This window comes from Phycodurus eques, chromosome 9, assembly GCF_024500275.1.
Source record: "Phycodurus eques isolate BA_2022a chromosome 9, UOR_Pequ_1.1, whole genome shotgun sequence".
Taxonomy (NCBI): domain Eukaryota; kingdom Metazoa; phylum Chordata; class Actinopteri; order Syngnathiformes; family Syngnathidae; genus Phycodurus; species Phycodurus eques.
The window spans coordinates 23,178,535-23,194,432 of record NC_084533.1 but is presented as its reverse complement, the minus strand read 5'-3'; the positions used below and the strand labels follow the sequence as shown (position 1 = coordinate 23,194,432).

At 39.8% G+C, this 15,898-nt stretch overlaps 1 protein-coding gene across 2 annotated transcripts in view; it reads left to right on the top strand.

Annotated features, from left to right (window-relative positions):
- The window catches only part of drp2 (dystrophin related protein 2), a 92,035-nt gene that overhangs the window by 38,174 nt on the left and 37,963 nt on the right, over positions 1-15,898 (top strand). For both annotated transcript variants that reach the window (XM_061686721.1, XM_061686722.1), the window contains exons 11-13: positions 2,606-2,807; positions 8,575-8,660; positions 11,968-12,125. In XM_061686721.1, the coding sequence (XP_061542705.1) occupies positions 2,606-2,807; positions 8,575-8,660; positions 11,968-12,125 (446 nt within the window). The remainder of the gene's footprint in view (positions 1-2,605; positions 2,808-8,574; positions 8,661-11,967; positions 12,126-15,898) is intronic.

The following is a 15,898-nucleotide window of genomic DNA, read 5'->3' as shown; positions in this document are numbered from 1 at the left end:
AATGGCCACAGTTACCCTTAAAAAGTAACTCAGTTCACTGATTACCTGATTTTAAACGTAACTAAGTTAGATTACAAGTGACTTACGTTCAGCAGTTGCATAAGGCACATTAACCAGGAAACATACATTAGTACATGTTATCAGACACAACTTGAAGGATATGAGCTTTACTTAGGGACATAAGTTGTAGCCGTCGCTAAGCTAATGTAGCAGTGAATTTAGCATAGCATCCTAACTTAGTATATAACAGGTAGGTACGTCACAGACTTAACTTCAGCAACTTAACAATTGTACACACACGAAATGGTGGCATGAATGTAATTCTCATGGACACACACCCCGGGAGAAGATAACAACAATCTTCAGTTATACAGTACTGTACATGAAATACTGTTAGCTCCGTAACTTAAATCACTGTGATACTCTGAATATTGTAACTAAAAAAGTGAAGAAGAATCCATACATTATAAATGATATTCACTTCCTAGTTATGTGCTGGGAATTATTTCAACAGTAGACATGGTAGTTAATGGTCGTTTAATGGCATATTACCGTCATGATTTGTGACATTCTTTTTCACTCTATGGCTTGACCTCCATTAACCTTCAGCCTGTTTCTACTCCATAGTAGATGAGCACATGACTTCAAGTTCTTTCCTACGCTTTCTGTATTCATGGCCTGGTTCTGCACACGCACACTCCACAAAAGAATCTTTCAATCATTCGTCCTCTTGTACTCTTGTCAGCTCTCCTATCTCCTCCACCCTTCTCCAGTCTTTGACTCCACGTCATTAGAGGATTTAATTGGCTGGTTGTCTGGATAAATGCAGTCACTCTCTCGCCACATGGTTGGGGAGTGGTAAAGAGTGCATCCTGAATACGATTTTAGATTATTGTGTCCTTATTTCTAACCTCAGTATCGATCGGGCCAATTATACCGTCTCTCGACGCGCACCCTTTTAGCTGCACTTGTATAGGGACTCACCATCAAATTAGTTGAGGAGTGGGATCACATTTGTGTCACAGCTCCGGAAGCATCCAGTTAAGTGGCTAATAAAATTAAAAAAAAAGTTCAATCAGATGTGGTTTTATCTATAAAGGGCGGTAAGATGCACGTGTGTTAGCTATTGAAATTGAAAATATACAGTAGGTATTTGAATATACACTGAATAGGTGCTAAAAATACACATGCGTCACAGTTATTGCCATGGATAATTAGAACAGTTCTTTGAACAGGCTATATGTAGGCGGTCATCTGTCAAAGCAATAGATTAACTCAATAGATTAACTCATTCACTGCCATGGACGTTTCCAACCGTTTATTGCCACCGAAATATATATTTGTCAAGTAAGTTATTCACCGGGTAAGCGTGGAAGGGTTTTTGCCCAGATTGTCTGTGAACTTCAGGTTTGTTCAGAAGATAAAGATTGAGCGGTGAATCTGGCCTTGTGGCGTCAGTTATAAGGGAGAGAAATGCCGACAAGTTTAGGCAACTCACACTTAAACAGAGTGCTGTATGTATATGGTTGGTATAAACAGACTATGTGTCGCAGTAGGTAGTCGAAAGTGTGACGTTCAACGCAAGCCATGCGGTCAGGCCCATTCGGTGAGACGAGCACATGATATTGACATATTTTAATTTACGTATTTCCCATTTTAACCGTTAAGTTACACAAGCATCTCATAAAGGACATTATTAGATACACACTATGGCCACAACAGTGAGATCCACTACAAAGACTGCAAGAAATATTCTCCTTAGTGTGAATCTTGGAGGAGGGTTGTTTATGTTCTGGGGTTGCTTTGCAAAATCTGGCACAGTGTCTTGAATCTCTGCTGGGTACAATGAAATCTCGAGACTAAAAAGGCTTTCTGGTGTTCAACGAGAGATTCTCCCATCCTATTAAAAATAATATTTCGAAGAATAACAATGGTTTATTCATTTTCTCCATAGTGAGTCAATAACATTTCTCAATGGTAAGCTGCTGTTTATCACAGGGAGATGCGAAAATCTGTGATATAGAGAGACCATATACAGATATTTCATGTAGTTTTACCTCTCACACATGCTTTACGAGTTTAAACCGATTTAAACTTAAATTTAAACACTTAAACTTATAGAAACACATTTTTTAAAAGTATTCCTTTTTACTCTCGCTAACAGAGTTCTCCAAATAAGAAGCAAAGTGTGCTTGCTTCAAGCTGTTTGTCACTTCCAGTTGAGGTTTACTGTAAAACAGACACGTTAAAAAACAGAATGAAAAACTGTACACTATATTTAAACATCAAAATGTTCAACCAAACAATATCATTTCATCTAACGAAGGTCTGCTACCTTTATGATAACATATCATCTGAAACGCCATAGACTGGCTAATGGAAATGAGCATAAATGTTACTTGCCTCCATACTGTAAAAACCCATGGAAAATAGGGGTGCGAAAGATGAACCATGATATACCTGGGGTTCACTGTAGTTACCATTAAATGTTCTTAAAAAAGCCAAAGCAAATCTCGCTACTTTTTCCCCATATCATTGTAATTAACTATTTTATGTACTCAGTGAGTTTTGTATGTGTCCTGTGTGTGTGTTTTTGCATCCTTAGTGGATTTAGTAGCACTGAGCAACCTCGCGGAGGTGTTTCGAGGACAGGAATTCCATGAAGCAGATCACGTGATGGACGTGGTGGAGATCATCCACGGCCTGACGGCGCTCTACGAGAAGCTGGAGGAGGAGAGGACCGTCCTGGTCAACATTCCACTTTGCGTGGACATGTGTCTCAACTGGCTGCTTAACGTCTACGACAGGTGCGACGGACAACGCGAGAAAGTAGTCTTTAGAGCATGGCACTTTTTCATGCAATACAGCATATCAGCAATTAGCTATCCCCAGATATTACAAAACACACTTGCTAGCAGAGGTGGGAGTTAGTCACATATGTGCAAGTCACATGCAAGTCTCAAGTCATAACCTTCAAGTTTCAAGCAAGTCCCCCAAAAAAAAACCAAATCAAGTAAGTCGAGTCACCACCAAATTCCAAACAAGGTGTCAAGTAATAAAATCTCGCACAGTCATGACATGTATTGGCGTAGTAATATATATTTTTTTCCCCAGTGATCATGACACAAAAAACTACATTTACACCACTAAAAATTAAATGAACAACAACTAATGAGCACAAACAGTGCAGAAAATGGATAGATGTGGGTAATGACTGACAAATGGAGTAATGAATAGCCACGTTCGCCCTTTGATTGAATTGAAACCAAATTCAATCAAAACAATTCATAATAATAATAAAGACAATAGACATTCTGACACGAAACAGCATTAGCTTAAATGTTTATTGTTCATAGCTCACACAAAAATATTATTATTATCGTGAAATATGAGTTTAAAAATGTTGAAAATAGTCCCGAAAGCAATAAATAGCAATAATAATGATAATGGGAATAAACACCTGCGATTGGCTTGCGAGCAGTTCAGGGTGTACCCCGCCTCTCGCCCAGAGTCAGCTGGGGTAGGCTCCTGTACGCACGCGACCCTAGTGAGGAGAAACGGTATCGAAAATGACTGAATGAATTAAATAAGCATTGGGTAAATGTCAAAATTAAAGACTATTGACTGATCGAATAATGCTGAATCAGTAAATACTGGCAACAGATAATATAATTTAAGATTAAAATTAAATTAAAAGAAATAGATAAAAACACAAAAGGGAAAAATAAGTATTCTATTGTACGTCTATAACTGAATTCAACGTATGATTTCAAGTTGAACGAGCGCCGTATAAGAAATTAACACAACATGCGATACGAATGATGCCAGTGTCAAATCAGGCCATTAATTAACGGTGCGCTGAGTTCGCGGCAAGCCACATTAATTACCCACCGTCAGTTGAGTCAATAAGATCTTGAGCACATAGTTTTTAATTAAGCTTTTAATGAGGCGCGACAGCTAACACAATAATAGGCTGCGTGTCTTCGCCACAGTTACTCATCACCACGCTGTCATTTGAGATCAAATATGACAACTTTTATGTCAAAATGCATTGGAAAAAAAAAAAAAAGCCATGTTATCTTACACTACTATCCACAGTTTTAAAAAAAGAGAATAATGGTGCTCGAATAAATTGAGTCTCAGTAGCTTTGTGTAACAACCTCTTTAAGGCGCCACAACACAGCTAAAACTCCAATAGTGCAGGGGATCAATCTTGCCTTCTGAGACAACTCCTCTGTCACGACAACTTTCAAGCTCATGTTCTTGCTCCTTTTTGTCTATTTCTTACCGTCTCCAAAGAGTAAATAAAAAGAACGCCGGCGCGGAGACTGAAACGCGAAAGAGGAATCCCGTGAGTGTTGTAAATTCGGTGGGATGCTCTTAAGTACTTGCTGTTAATGAGACAATCAGAGACTTCAGCCTCTGCATAAATTCCAGTAATTGCTTTTGGTTTACAAATAAATAACAATAGTGGTTCTGAATATAGTGTGTGTGTCGCTGTCCTTTCTTGTTTCTTTTTCTTTTTAAAACTCTGGTTATACTGTTAATCAGGGCTTCTAAAACTAGATGAAATGCATTTTTCCAAGTACCCCTTCGTAATCCTACCGCCAGTTAAACATAACTACAATGTGAAACCCCAAGTGCCATTAAGGAATATTTAAAAAGTCAGAAATGTACTGAATAAAGAATGCCATGTATAAAAGCCCCAACATATATTTCCTGGATTCTGGAGGCCGGCACGGTGCTCGACTGGTTAGCAGATCTGCCTCACAGTTCTGGGGACTGGGGTTCAAATCCCGGACCTGCCTGTTTGGAGTTTGCATGTTCTCCCCGTGCCTGCATGGGTTTGCTCCGGACACTCCGGTTTCCTCCCACATCCCAAAGACATGCGTGGTAGGTTGATTGGCGACTCTAAATTGCCCGTAGGTGTGAATGTGAGTGCAATGGTTGTTTGTTTCTATGTGCCCTGCGATTGGCTGGCGACCAGTTCAGGATGTACCCCGCCTCTCGCCCGTAGATAGCTGAGATAGGCTCCAGCAGCCCACGACCCTAGTGAGGAGAAGCGGTAAAGAAAATGGATGGATGGATGGGTCCCTGGAGCCAAAAAGTTTGAGAATCCCTGATGCTACATACAGTGGGTACGGAAAGTTTTCAGACCCCCTTAAATTCTTTACTCTTTGTTATATTGCAGCCATTTGCTAAAATCATTTAAGTTCATTTTCAAGTTCAACCCATATTGACAGAAAAAAAACCGGAATTGTTGAAATTTTTGCAGATTTATTAAAAAAAGAAAACTGAAATATCACACAGCAAGTATTCAGTATTTTTTGCTGGTACATGCATATATTTAACTCAGGTGCAGTCCATTTCTTCTGATCATCTTTGAGATGGTTCTACACCTTCATTGGAGTCCAGCTGTGTTTGATTATACTGATTTGGAAAGCCACACACCTGTCTATATAAGACATTACAGCTCACAGTGCATGTCAGAGCAAATGAGAATCATAATGTCAAAGGAACTGCCTGAAGAGCTCAGGGACAGAATTGTGGCAAAGCACAGATCTGGCCACGATTACAAAAAAAACATTTGTGCTGCACTTAAGGTTCCTAAGAGCACGTGGCCTCCATAATCCTTAAATGGAAGACGTTTGGGACGACCAGAATCCTTCCTAGAGCTGGCCGTCTGGCCAAACTGAGCAATCGAGGGAGAAGATGCTTGGTGAGAGATTTAAAGTTGAACCCAAAGATCATTGTGGCTGAGCTCCAGAGATGCAGTCGGGAGAGGGGAGCAAGAAAGTCAACCATCACTACAGCCCTCCACCAGTCGGTGCTTTATGGCAGAGTGGCCCAACAGAAGCCTCTCCTCAGTGCAAGACCCGAAAACCCGGTGAGAAATAGGATTCTCTGGTCTGATGAGACCAACTTTTTGGCCTTAATTCTAAGCGGTATGTGTGGAGGAAAGCAGGCACTACTCATCACCTGTCCAATACAGTCCCAACAATGAAGCATAGTGGTGGCAGCATCATGCTGCAGGGGTGTTTTTCAGCTGCTTGGAGAGTACGACTGGTTGCTATCAAAGGAAAGATTAATGCGGCCAAGTACATGGATATCCTGGAGGAAAACCTTCTCCAGAATGCTCAGGACCTCAGACTGGGCCAAAGGTTCACCTTCCAACAAGACAGTGACCCTAAGCACACAGCTAAAATAACGAAGGAGTGGCTTCAGGACAACTCCATGACTGTTCTTGAATGGCCCAGCCAGAGCCCTGACTTAAACCCAATTGAGCATCTCTGGAAAGACCTGAAAATGACTGTCCACAAACGTTCACCATCCAACCTGACCGAACTGGAGAGGATCTGCAAGGAGGAATAACAGAGGATCCCCAATTCCAATTGTGAAAAACATCATTCCCAAAAAGACTCATGGCTGCATTAGCTCAAAAGGGTGCTACTAAATAAAGGGTTCTACTAAATACGGAGCAAAGGGTCTGAGTACTTATGGTTGTGTGATATTTCAGTTTTTCTTTTTTAATAAATTACAAAAAATGTCAATAATTCAGTTTTTTCTGTCAATATGGGGTGCTGTGTGTACATTAACGAGCAAAAAAATGAACTTAAATGATTCTAGCAAATGGCTGCAACATAACAAAGAGTGAAAAATTTAAGGAGGTCTGAATACTTTCCGTACCCATTGTACATTTGGTTTTCTTGGATCCTGATCAAACTTGACTTGACCAAATAATATATTGTTGCAGTTCTGTCATTGATTTCGCAGCCTTGATTGAGGTCTGCGCTAGTCTTGGGCTTGTGTGTTTCATTACATCACTGCTTCTGTGTGTGTATTCGTTATGTGTGTGTACGGGTTTAAAGAGTGTCCTGGTGTGCACAATGGGGTTTAAAATGGAAGCGCCGCAAGACAGAGAGAGTGTGTGTGTGTGTGTGTGTGTGTGTGTGTGTGTGTGAAAGGGGATGGCAGCCAGTTGCCTCCTTATGTGTCTCTGGATCCACTCCAGCTTCGACTTTGAATACGTGCAAGCACGGTGAATGCTTCTCTTTGACTTCTCATGTGACTTTAATCATCTAAGGATTCACTGCCTCGTGAAAGGGGACTTTACTTTTTTCTTTCCGCCCCGCATCCATTGGAGGAACACGCACCTCGGGAAACTTGATTTAATTATATTGTCCTTCCCACTGACGTAAGTGGTGATCTTGTCCATTGCTTGTTTCTAATGCTAATATAATAAGCTTGTCTCTCCTTCAAATTGTTGCTCATTACGCTCGTGGAGTTCTTTCCCGGCTGCGCTGGCACGCGAACTATGAAATACGAACAGACACACAGTGAAGAGCAATGTGTTTGCCCTTTTCTACTTTAACATAACCTTACAAGCAGAATAAACACAACGGTTAACAATTGTAATTGTTTACATACAGTACAATAGTGAGAAAATGACCACATGACACACATAACTAACACGCTGACATTTCCCAGAACATTTTAACCAAAAACCAAGCAATTTACTTGCATATTTGCATACCCAGTGTGAAATGTGGGCCTGTTGAGTTGAACACAAAGCTAATATGCTGTTGTATGAATGCCTTCAATTGTTCTGCCTGACAGTATACGTCACTCAGGTGGAATGGTTTGCAAAATCCAAGGTTCAGTTCGTTTCTCGGTTTTGTGGCGACGGTTTTCGGTTTGGTTCGGTGTACGTTGACGCTTAAGAAAATCAATTGTCTTGTCGATTTTGTGTTATTATTTTGATTTTTTTTATCAATCAGAAATATACCTTTGTTCATCTACGTATGCCAGCAGCGTTTAGTGACAGGCAGAAAAATCAAATGCTCTTCCACTGGATGGCAAAAGATACAATAAACCTATATATCCACCTGTTGCTTTACACAAACAGAATAAGTCATGGCTCCCTGTAAATATTACAGATTTGTGTTCAACTAAACCAGACCAAATTTCACACCAAGTACATTTGTGACTAAATTGAGACAAGATCATGATTTCAGTATTCATACTTTTCATGAGATTTTTCTGATGTAAAATAGGTGCCTTGGCGGAACAAAGGTTGGAAAACACTGATCTAATCATTACTCTCCTCAATAAAAGTGATTAAATAAGTCTTGTGATGCTCATAGCCCGACGAAGATGTTCATGTGACCCAAGAAAAAGCAAAGTTTGGAGCAAGCAAGGCCAAGACTGTTCGCAAACCAAAAATAGTATGTAACCCGAGGTAACTTTTCTTTTCAAAAATTGTTCCTTGTTCATCTTTTGAACGGGAGTGTACGTAGCTCCAGTTTCCATACATGTGTGCGTCTATACTTGTTTAATCATATCATCTGTGTGAGGCACAAACCCAAGCACAATTCCTCAAATCCCTGCAGTGTCTTTAGCGAGTGCGGATGTGTCCCTAATGCAATTTCACATCACTGACCTGTGCTGTCCTGCTGTGACCTACGTAATTCATCCACACTTTTGTTCCTCACAGCGGGCAAGCCCCAGAGGCATCAGGAATGCCTGGCTACACATTGTTCATGGCTCTAAACCTATAGCTTTTATTCCTTTTAGCGCTCGCAACGGCAAGATGCGCATGCTGAGCTTCAAGATGGGCCTGGTGAGCTTGTGCAATGCGGACGTCCAGGAGAAATACAAATGTGAGTAATGCAACCAGCCACCGATGACAGCAATTACGTAGAGACGCATACTGGCTCCAATTGTGCAAACAACTCTGCTGACATTAATGGCGGCTGCTACTTCTCCACACCGAGAGCCTTAAAAGGAACGCTCGCCACCAAAGAGCCCATTCATGCGCACTCTTGCTGCCTCTCGCTGTCATTCTTCCTTCGAGTCGCTCTCGTCTTTTCAATTGTAACCTATGCTATGAAGTTTTATTATTTATGTGCTACTCTGTCAGTTTGAACTCCCCTTTTACAGGCGAGTTGTTAAAATCAGAGGTGGCAAAAGTACTTGAAGAAGTACAGCTGCTTATTGATTTATTGATTCTGACTGATTCAACTGCTGTACTTACGGAAAAGTAAAAAAGTACAGACTCCAAAACGTACTTTAGTTCAAAAGTAGAAATTGAATTTTTACTGTCAGTTTTCTACAATACCCTTTTGCTAACTTAGCATAACGGGGGAAAAAAACAGTCTAGTACCGGGAATGAGGGGGGGTCGGGGGGGGAATAATAATCACTTTATCATCACATTTTGCTGATGTTACTCAGTAACAAAACATACTAAATTAGCAAATGATAACAACTGAAAAAAATACACCTGCGTGTGCTTTTTCATATTAGAAGGATAATTTGAAAGGCAGTAGGTGGTGGTTTTTAGTTTCACCGCACACCTAGTGACGCGGTCAAATGCGGCTGGACTGGTCAACTGCAAAAAACGAAAACGACAACAACGGAAAAAAACAGTCGACAGCTCGCACCCACACACCAGGGGAGTGACCCTCGCGCACATCACCAACTCAGTGCAACGAGTGGGGAAACGATTTTCTGAGGCGCCACATGTACTGTATTATTTTTTTATTGAACCACAAACAACAAGGCGCGATTGTCAAGGAAGAAGAGGATTGCCCTGGTCGCTGTAGTTGTATTATAATAATACAAATAGTGGAAAAGGGAGAGAAACTTAGGAGAGAGTGTGGGTATGTGAAAGAATCTTGGCAATGATCGACTGCACTTGTGTATTTCGGCATCAGAGACTCTCCACGCCTTGCTTTTTAGCCACGTATATATACGTCATTGTAAATATAGTTAAGTATTATTGCAAAACACAATAATATATATATATATATATATATATATATATATATATATATGAGCAGTCAGGTGTAATTAGGATGACAAGATGCAGCTGCTAGACTCCAACACGTCAACCCTGCAAAGCACTCATGACACATACACACGGGCTGGACTCAGGGTGCTTAAACAGCAGCCCTGACAGTAACAAAGTATTTGTACTTTGTTACTTCCACCACTGTTTAAAATGGGTGCATAAAAGTGCATTTTAGCTGCAAAGTTGGACTTTGAAGCAGCTGGCTAGTAGCAGTTGATTCACTACCCGAGACAACAACAAGACAAGGACGGTGGCTAGACACGTTTACAAAGATTACTCACAGTCGGAGCACCATCTGTGTGGACTGAAGAACAGAACTGCTCCTCAGTTAAAACGTCCCCGAGGTTTAGGCGGCCATGTGGCGTCCTTTACATTTTGGCCATCGCTCTTGCCAGACTCCAGATGTCACTCTTAAGAAAAATATTTACAGATAGATGTTAAGCGTTTGCCATGGACAGCCATAAACACAGATGCTGCGTTTTAATTCCCTCATAACTCCATCACTGTAATTCCACCACTGTTGTCTAATTAGTCCACTCTCACTCATACATACACACATAGTTCATATCCAGTGAAAACAAAGTGTGTCATTAGTTTTAGCAGTGATATTCAAACTTATTCCACCAACTACCACCTCATAAATAATTGGCTTTCCAAGTGCCACCATCACAACCAATATACAGTTTTGTGCTGTACCTTTAATAGGATAAGTGAGCAAGAGCGTGAGAGAGCTCCAGCACCGCTCGGCACAAAGGAAATGTAGTTGGGTATGAATACGTAAATAAGGTTGGCTCCATGGAGAAAACCCTAACCAGACTGAACGAAATGACCGAAACCTTTTATTCTCCCAGTATCCTCACCCAAAATCTTGTGCTTTGTAACTAACTTCTGGCTTCACCAAGTTTAAAATGTGAACAAAAGAAAGAACAATTTGCACATATTACTACTTGTACTACTAACATAAATGAAAACACTGGAAAAAGTAGAATTCTGTAATGTATGTGCATACAGTATGAACAATGTCAACTCAATTATATAATACCTATATAATGAACAAATCATTAAGAATACCTCTGAGTACATCCCAGCACTGCAGTTTACAACCTCCAGAATGACAAGTCAGCACATTTCTCAAACAGCAGTATGAATTTTTGAAACATGTTTTGAAACATTCGACCCTAGTGAAATTAAAGCGGAATGGAAGATGAATGAATGAATGAATAATCTTCATGTTAATTTGTTGCAGGGCTGTGGTTAGATGGTATTCTGTCATAGAACATGTCAGCGTAGCTATACTGCATCAAACCGCTTAAAATGTTTGCTCATGTTTGCATAAAACGGTCTGTTTAACGGTGAGGTTTTAAAGCCTGGAGTTCTATAAGTACGCCAGGGTTAGGCTTATAATGCTTGCATTTTTGTACAAAACTCGATGAAAATACGATGCAATAAACTTCACACCAAGCTGTAACAACTTTGAAACACTATAGTTGGTGTCTATGGAGAGAAAAATGCTTAAAGGAGGTATGGGGTCTTAATGGTCCATATTTCACCAACAAGCTGATTTCATGTATTTTTTTTCTCAATAAAATGAAACTGGCAGTCATTTCCAATAATATCAATACATTTTGGAGCAATTGGTTAATAATTAATAGCCTTTGGAATGATTAAAGATGTCCACATACATTTAGGTGATGATTGTGGACAGTTTTCTGACATTAAGCCACGTTAAGCTATTTCTCTATAGTGAGCACCTATTGGAAAATGCTTAATGTACATAAAATCCCAAAATATTGGGGCGATCCATCTGATATTTTCAGGGGTTGGAGTGGGCATGATTATGGATGTCCGCATAAATTTTGGTGACGATTGATGACCGTTTTCTGACAATAAGAAACGTTAAGCTTTCTTACATGTAACTTTTTTCTTTTGTTTTTTTACGCTAAGCATTTTTGCGTTAAGCGTTTTAGACGGGCCCCAATTGTTGCCTGACAGTAACGATATGTATAAAAGATGCGTACATTGTTAATTTGATGACAATTATTTGAAATGCACATCAGGAAAACCAAATATTCCGTAACATTGCTATTTTCTTGTCTGTATGTTTCGGTGGTGACAGACTTATTCCGTCAAGTGTCCGGCACCGCAGGTTTGACGGACCAGCGTCACCTCAGCCTGCTGCTCCACGAGGCCATCCAAATCCCTCGCCAGTTGGGCGAAGTGGCCGCTTTTGGGGGCAGCAACGTGGAGCCCAGTGTCCACAGCTGCTTTCGTATGGTGAGCCCGGAGGGTAGCTAATCACAAATATTAACATGTTGCATGATGAATCCATAAGAAAGCACTTTTAACACAGTTGGAGAACTTTCCACAAAACCGATCAATATCAAAGAAGAAATAAGTCAGTGAGAAATCAGGTGTGAGGAAAGAAATGATCCAATCTCACTTAATTGATTGGAAAATAATATTTTTTTTACTAATAATAATGTCCCTGTGTTCATCTATCTATTTATTATTATTATTATTATTATTATTATTATTATATATATTTCATTAAATCTGAATTGGGCAGTTGGACTTGGAGTGCAAATCCAGATACAGATAGCACCATCATTACCTTGTTTTCATACCAGAAGGAAGACTACCTAAAATGTACCTTCTTAGGGCATGGAGCTTCACAAATATTCTGACACAGCACCTAAATTTTACATGAATGTGCTTTTTAATGCACACACACTGCAATCACTAATAGTTAACGCGTTACTATACCCGCCTGTAGAACATAGATAATAATACGATGAATTGAGATCATGTTGAGCACTGTGCTTTTTAATGTGTAACACAGGTTCATGAACTTTACCTTTCTACACTCGAAGGGTGACGGTGCATAATTTTGCAATGTTAGACGGCCAACTAGAAGATTGGTGAATGGTGTATTTTTAACACCCTGATATTCAAAGCACATCGTAATTATGTGCAGTCTATTCTGTTTCACACTTGTCCTATCAGCTTTGGCTGGTTAATAATTAATTCCGTTTTCTGTTGGCTCCATGTCATTTAGTTGGGAGATTACATTTGACCTTAATGCAAACTGTGGAGGACTTTTCAAAAAGCTTTGTGTAAATGTGGAATGAAGAGTTTAATACAATATACACTGTATGTATACTATTGTCAAAGTCCAAGAAAGGCTTTTAATGTAGAAGCAGGGCATATTCACAAGGCTCAAATTCGTGAATTCAAGTTGGCTTCCATAAGGCCTTTTGTAAACTCCTGCGCTTTATATTACTTTCAAGTTTGATCCAGAACAGACATAACTCGCAACTCAACTCTCATCATATCTTTAGCCAAAAATAAGCACACTATAAGTTGAATATAGCGTCTGTTCTTACGCAGCCCCAGACATGACATGGAGAAATGTTTTTAATTGTGGCAGCAATCCGGTTAAGTGTGCACACAAAATGCTATTTTGTGGGCGCAAAGTAGGGATAACGTGCATATGAAATACTAATTTGTGGGTTTAACATCATTCCCATGAACAACTTGGATGTCTTATAATTTCTTGGGAAGGTGGATTTGCACAAACGCAGACACTTGAAACCACAGAAAGTGACTTGTATAGCTCTTATTCATATAACATGAAACAAGACGTTCTGGCTGGAGGTTAAATACTGAAAGTGATGTGGAAGTAGAAACAGATGAGCTCAAAATAGCAAATTATTTTGGGTAATTAACCAAATTTATCAAATTAAAGTCCTGGTTCCACTAGAACGCATGGCAAAAGACATCACAACTGTAAAGAGAGACAAACTGGTTCAAGGCAAGAACCTTGAGGAACTCCTTTTAAGAAAAACCCTGTCCTGAGACACTGCATCCTATTATAGAGTGTACCCCAGAATAACTTGTTGATAGGCCTGCTCATTAAAAATATTGCAGGTTTCTTGCATTATGTGTGCAATCGTTTCAACATACACGTTTACTTCATAATCTTTGCCCTGCTGCACACCGAGTAATGCGACTGACCTGGACAATCGCTAACAGAATAAAGTCAGCGATTGGTGATTACCAATCAGAAAAACTAGTGTTCTCGTTGGTGAACAATGTTTTGAGGCGCCACATTTACTGCAGTTTATTTATTTATGTATTGAACCAAGAACAAAATGGAGTGATTGTCAAGGAGGAAGCTGATTACCATGGCTGCTCTTGTTATATTATTGATTTATTCAAAAAGAAAAACTGAAAGTCGCTTCTACTAAATACTGAGCAAAGGGTCTGAATATTTGTGTGTGATATTTCAGTTTTTCTTTTTTAATAAATCTGCAAACATTTCAACAATTCCGTTTTTTTCCGTCAATATAGGGTGCTGTGTGTACATTAATGTGGGAAAAAAATTACTGAAATTATTTTAGCAAATGGCTGCAATATAGCAAAGAGGAAAAATTGAAGGGGATCTGAATACTTTGCGTACCCACTGTAATTATACAAAGAGAGGAAACAAGCAAGAAATAAAGGAGTGTGGATATTTGAGAGGCTGTTCGTTTTCGCAATGTTCGCTCCATTCATTGACTATAGTCGTGCATTTTGGTGACAGACACTTCAGAATTCACTCTTTAGAACAGTTATATTTGAAATCATAAATATAGTTAAGTACAGAAGTGTAATTTTCTTTTCGGCCAATCATGAAAACTAGTTTCAGAACCCGCACTCTGCCTGACTGTGCAGTCGCAGTAGCAGCGGGCCTCGGGAGTTATTTCTCGACTCTTGTTCTTCAAATCAATGAAGTCAGACATTATAATAATTTTCAAGTTGTAACAAGTGGTCTGTGAAGAGACGTGTAAATCTACGATTGCAATCTGAAATGTAATCACTCACCTCATGAACCTGCTCAGGCACACTTAATCACGGCAATTACATGCGGTCAACGAAGGAGGCCTAAGGTCTGCAGACAACAATTTCAATTATCATGCTATGCCGAGCCTCTTTAGTTATCAAGGTAATGCGTTAAGGAAGGTGGCTTGATCGAGACAAATGATTGCAGTGACGTGCTGTGAGGTTCATGAGTGGTGAGGCACTGACTACGTCACGTGACTGTCAACACGATGAAGCTCAACTCAACACTGCCATATGCTGGTTGTGGCACCGTACATACCAGACTCCACTGTGCACTTTTAGTGGCTTTTCTGGTCGACAAGAAAGACTAAATGCCACACACTTTCATTAAATATATTAGACAGTCTGTTAAACGTCAGTAAGTGCAGTACATGTGTGATAAAACGTATATTAGTGGCGATGTAATGAGGAAACACCAATGTCTCTTGTGTGAAGTCACGGACCAATCACAGCCCCTGCCTGAATGGATGTGTGCGTGGTCTCTCGAAGCATCATACGAGCGATGATTCAACGTGACTCGGAGCTGCACTTCCTATGCATTTGAACAGGAAATATGAAAATTCTGCTATTTTAATGATGAAATCATTGAAATGATTGGTTTGAAAAAGAAAATCGATGTAAAGCACGGACCATAGAACTAAAATTGAACAATTTAATGTAATCATCGGGTTTTATTTACTGTACACATGCAGTGGAAAGGAAAGACCACCAGCCTCACTTGCCTACCCTGACCGCACGTCACTGCACTAATTGCTTGAGACAGAGTCAATCTGATATACAGAGATAGGACATTGGGATGTATTTTACACGATGGTGTAAGTTACATTGTGATTCAGTTTGTCTTTTCTTTGGTGTAACCTCACGTTCTGTTTTCAAAACTACTAATTTCCAGAAATAAGAATCATGACACAAATTTATTGATAGATATTTTGTTCAAGAGCAAAGGTTACTGTTTGAAATGGCACAGTGATAAACTGAACTGTAATACTAGAGAGAAATGTAACGTCATTTGACCTCTTGCTTGGAAAGAACAGGGCATGCTCGAGGAGCCCTCTTTATTATCCCAGGAGAGGCTACACTTCTTTAAAGCTCACCGTCTGTGGGATCAACACGCACGCACACACACATGCACAGACACACACACACATATACATGCATGTATTTAT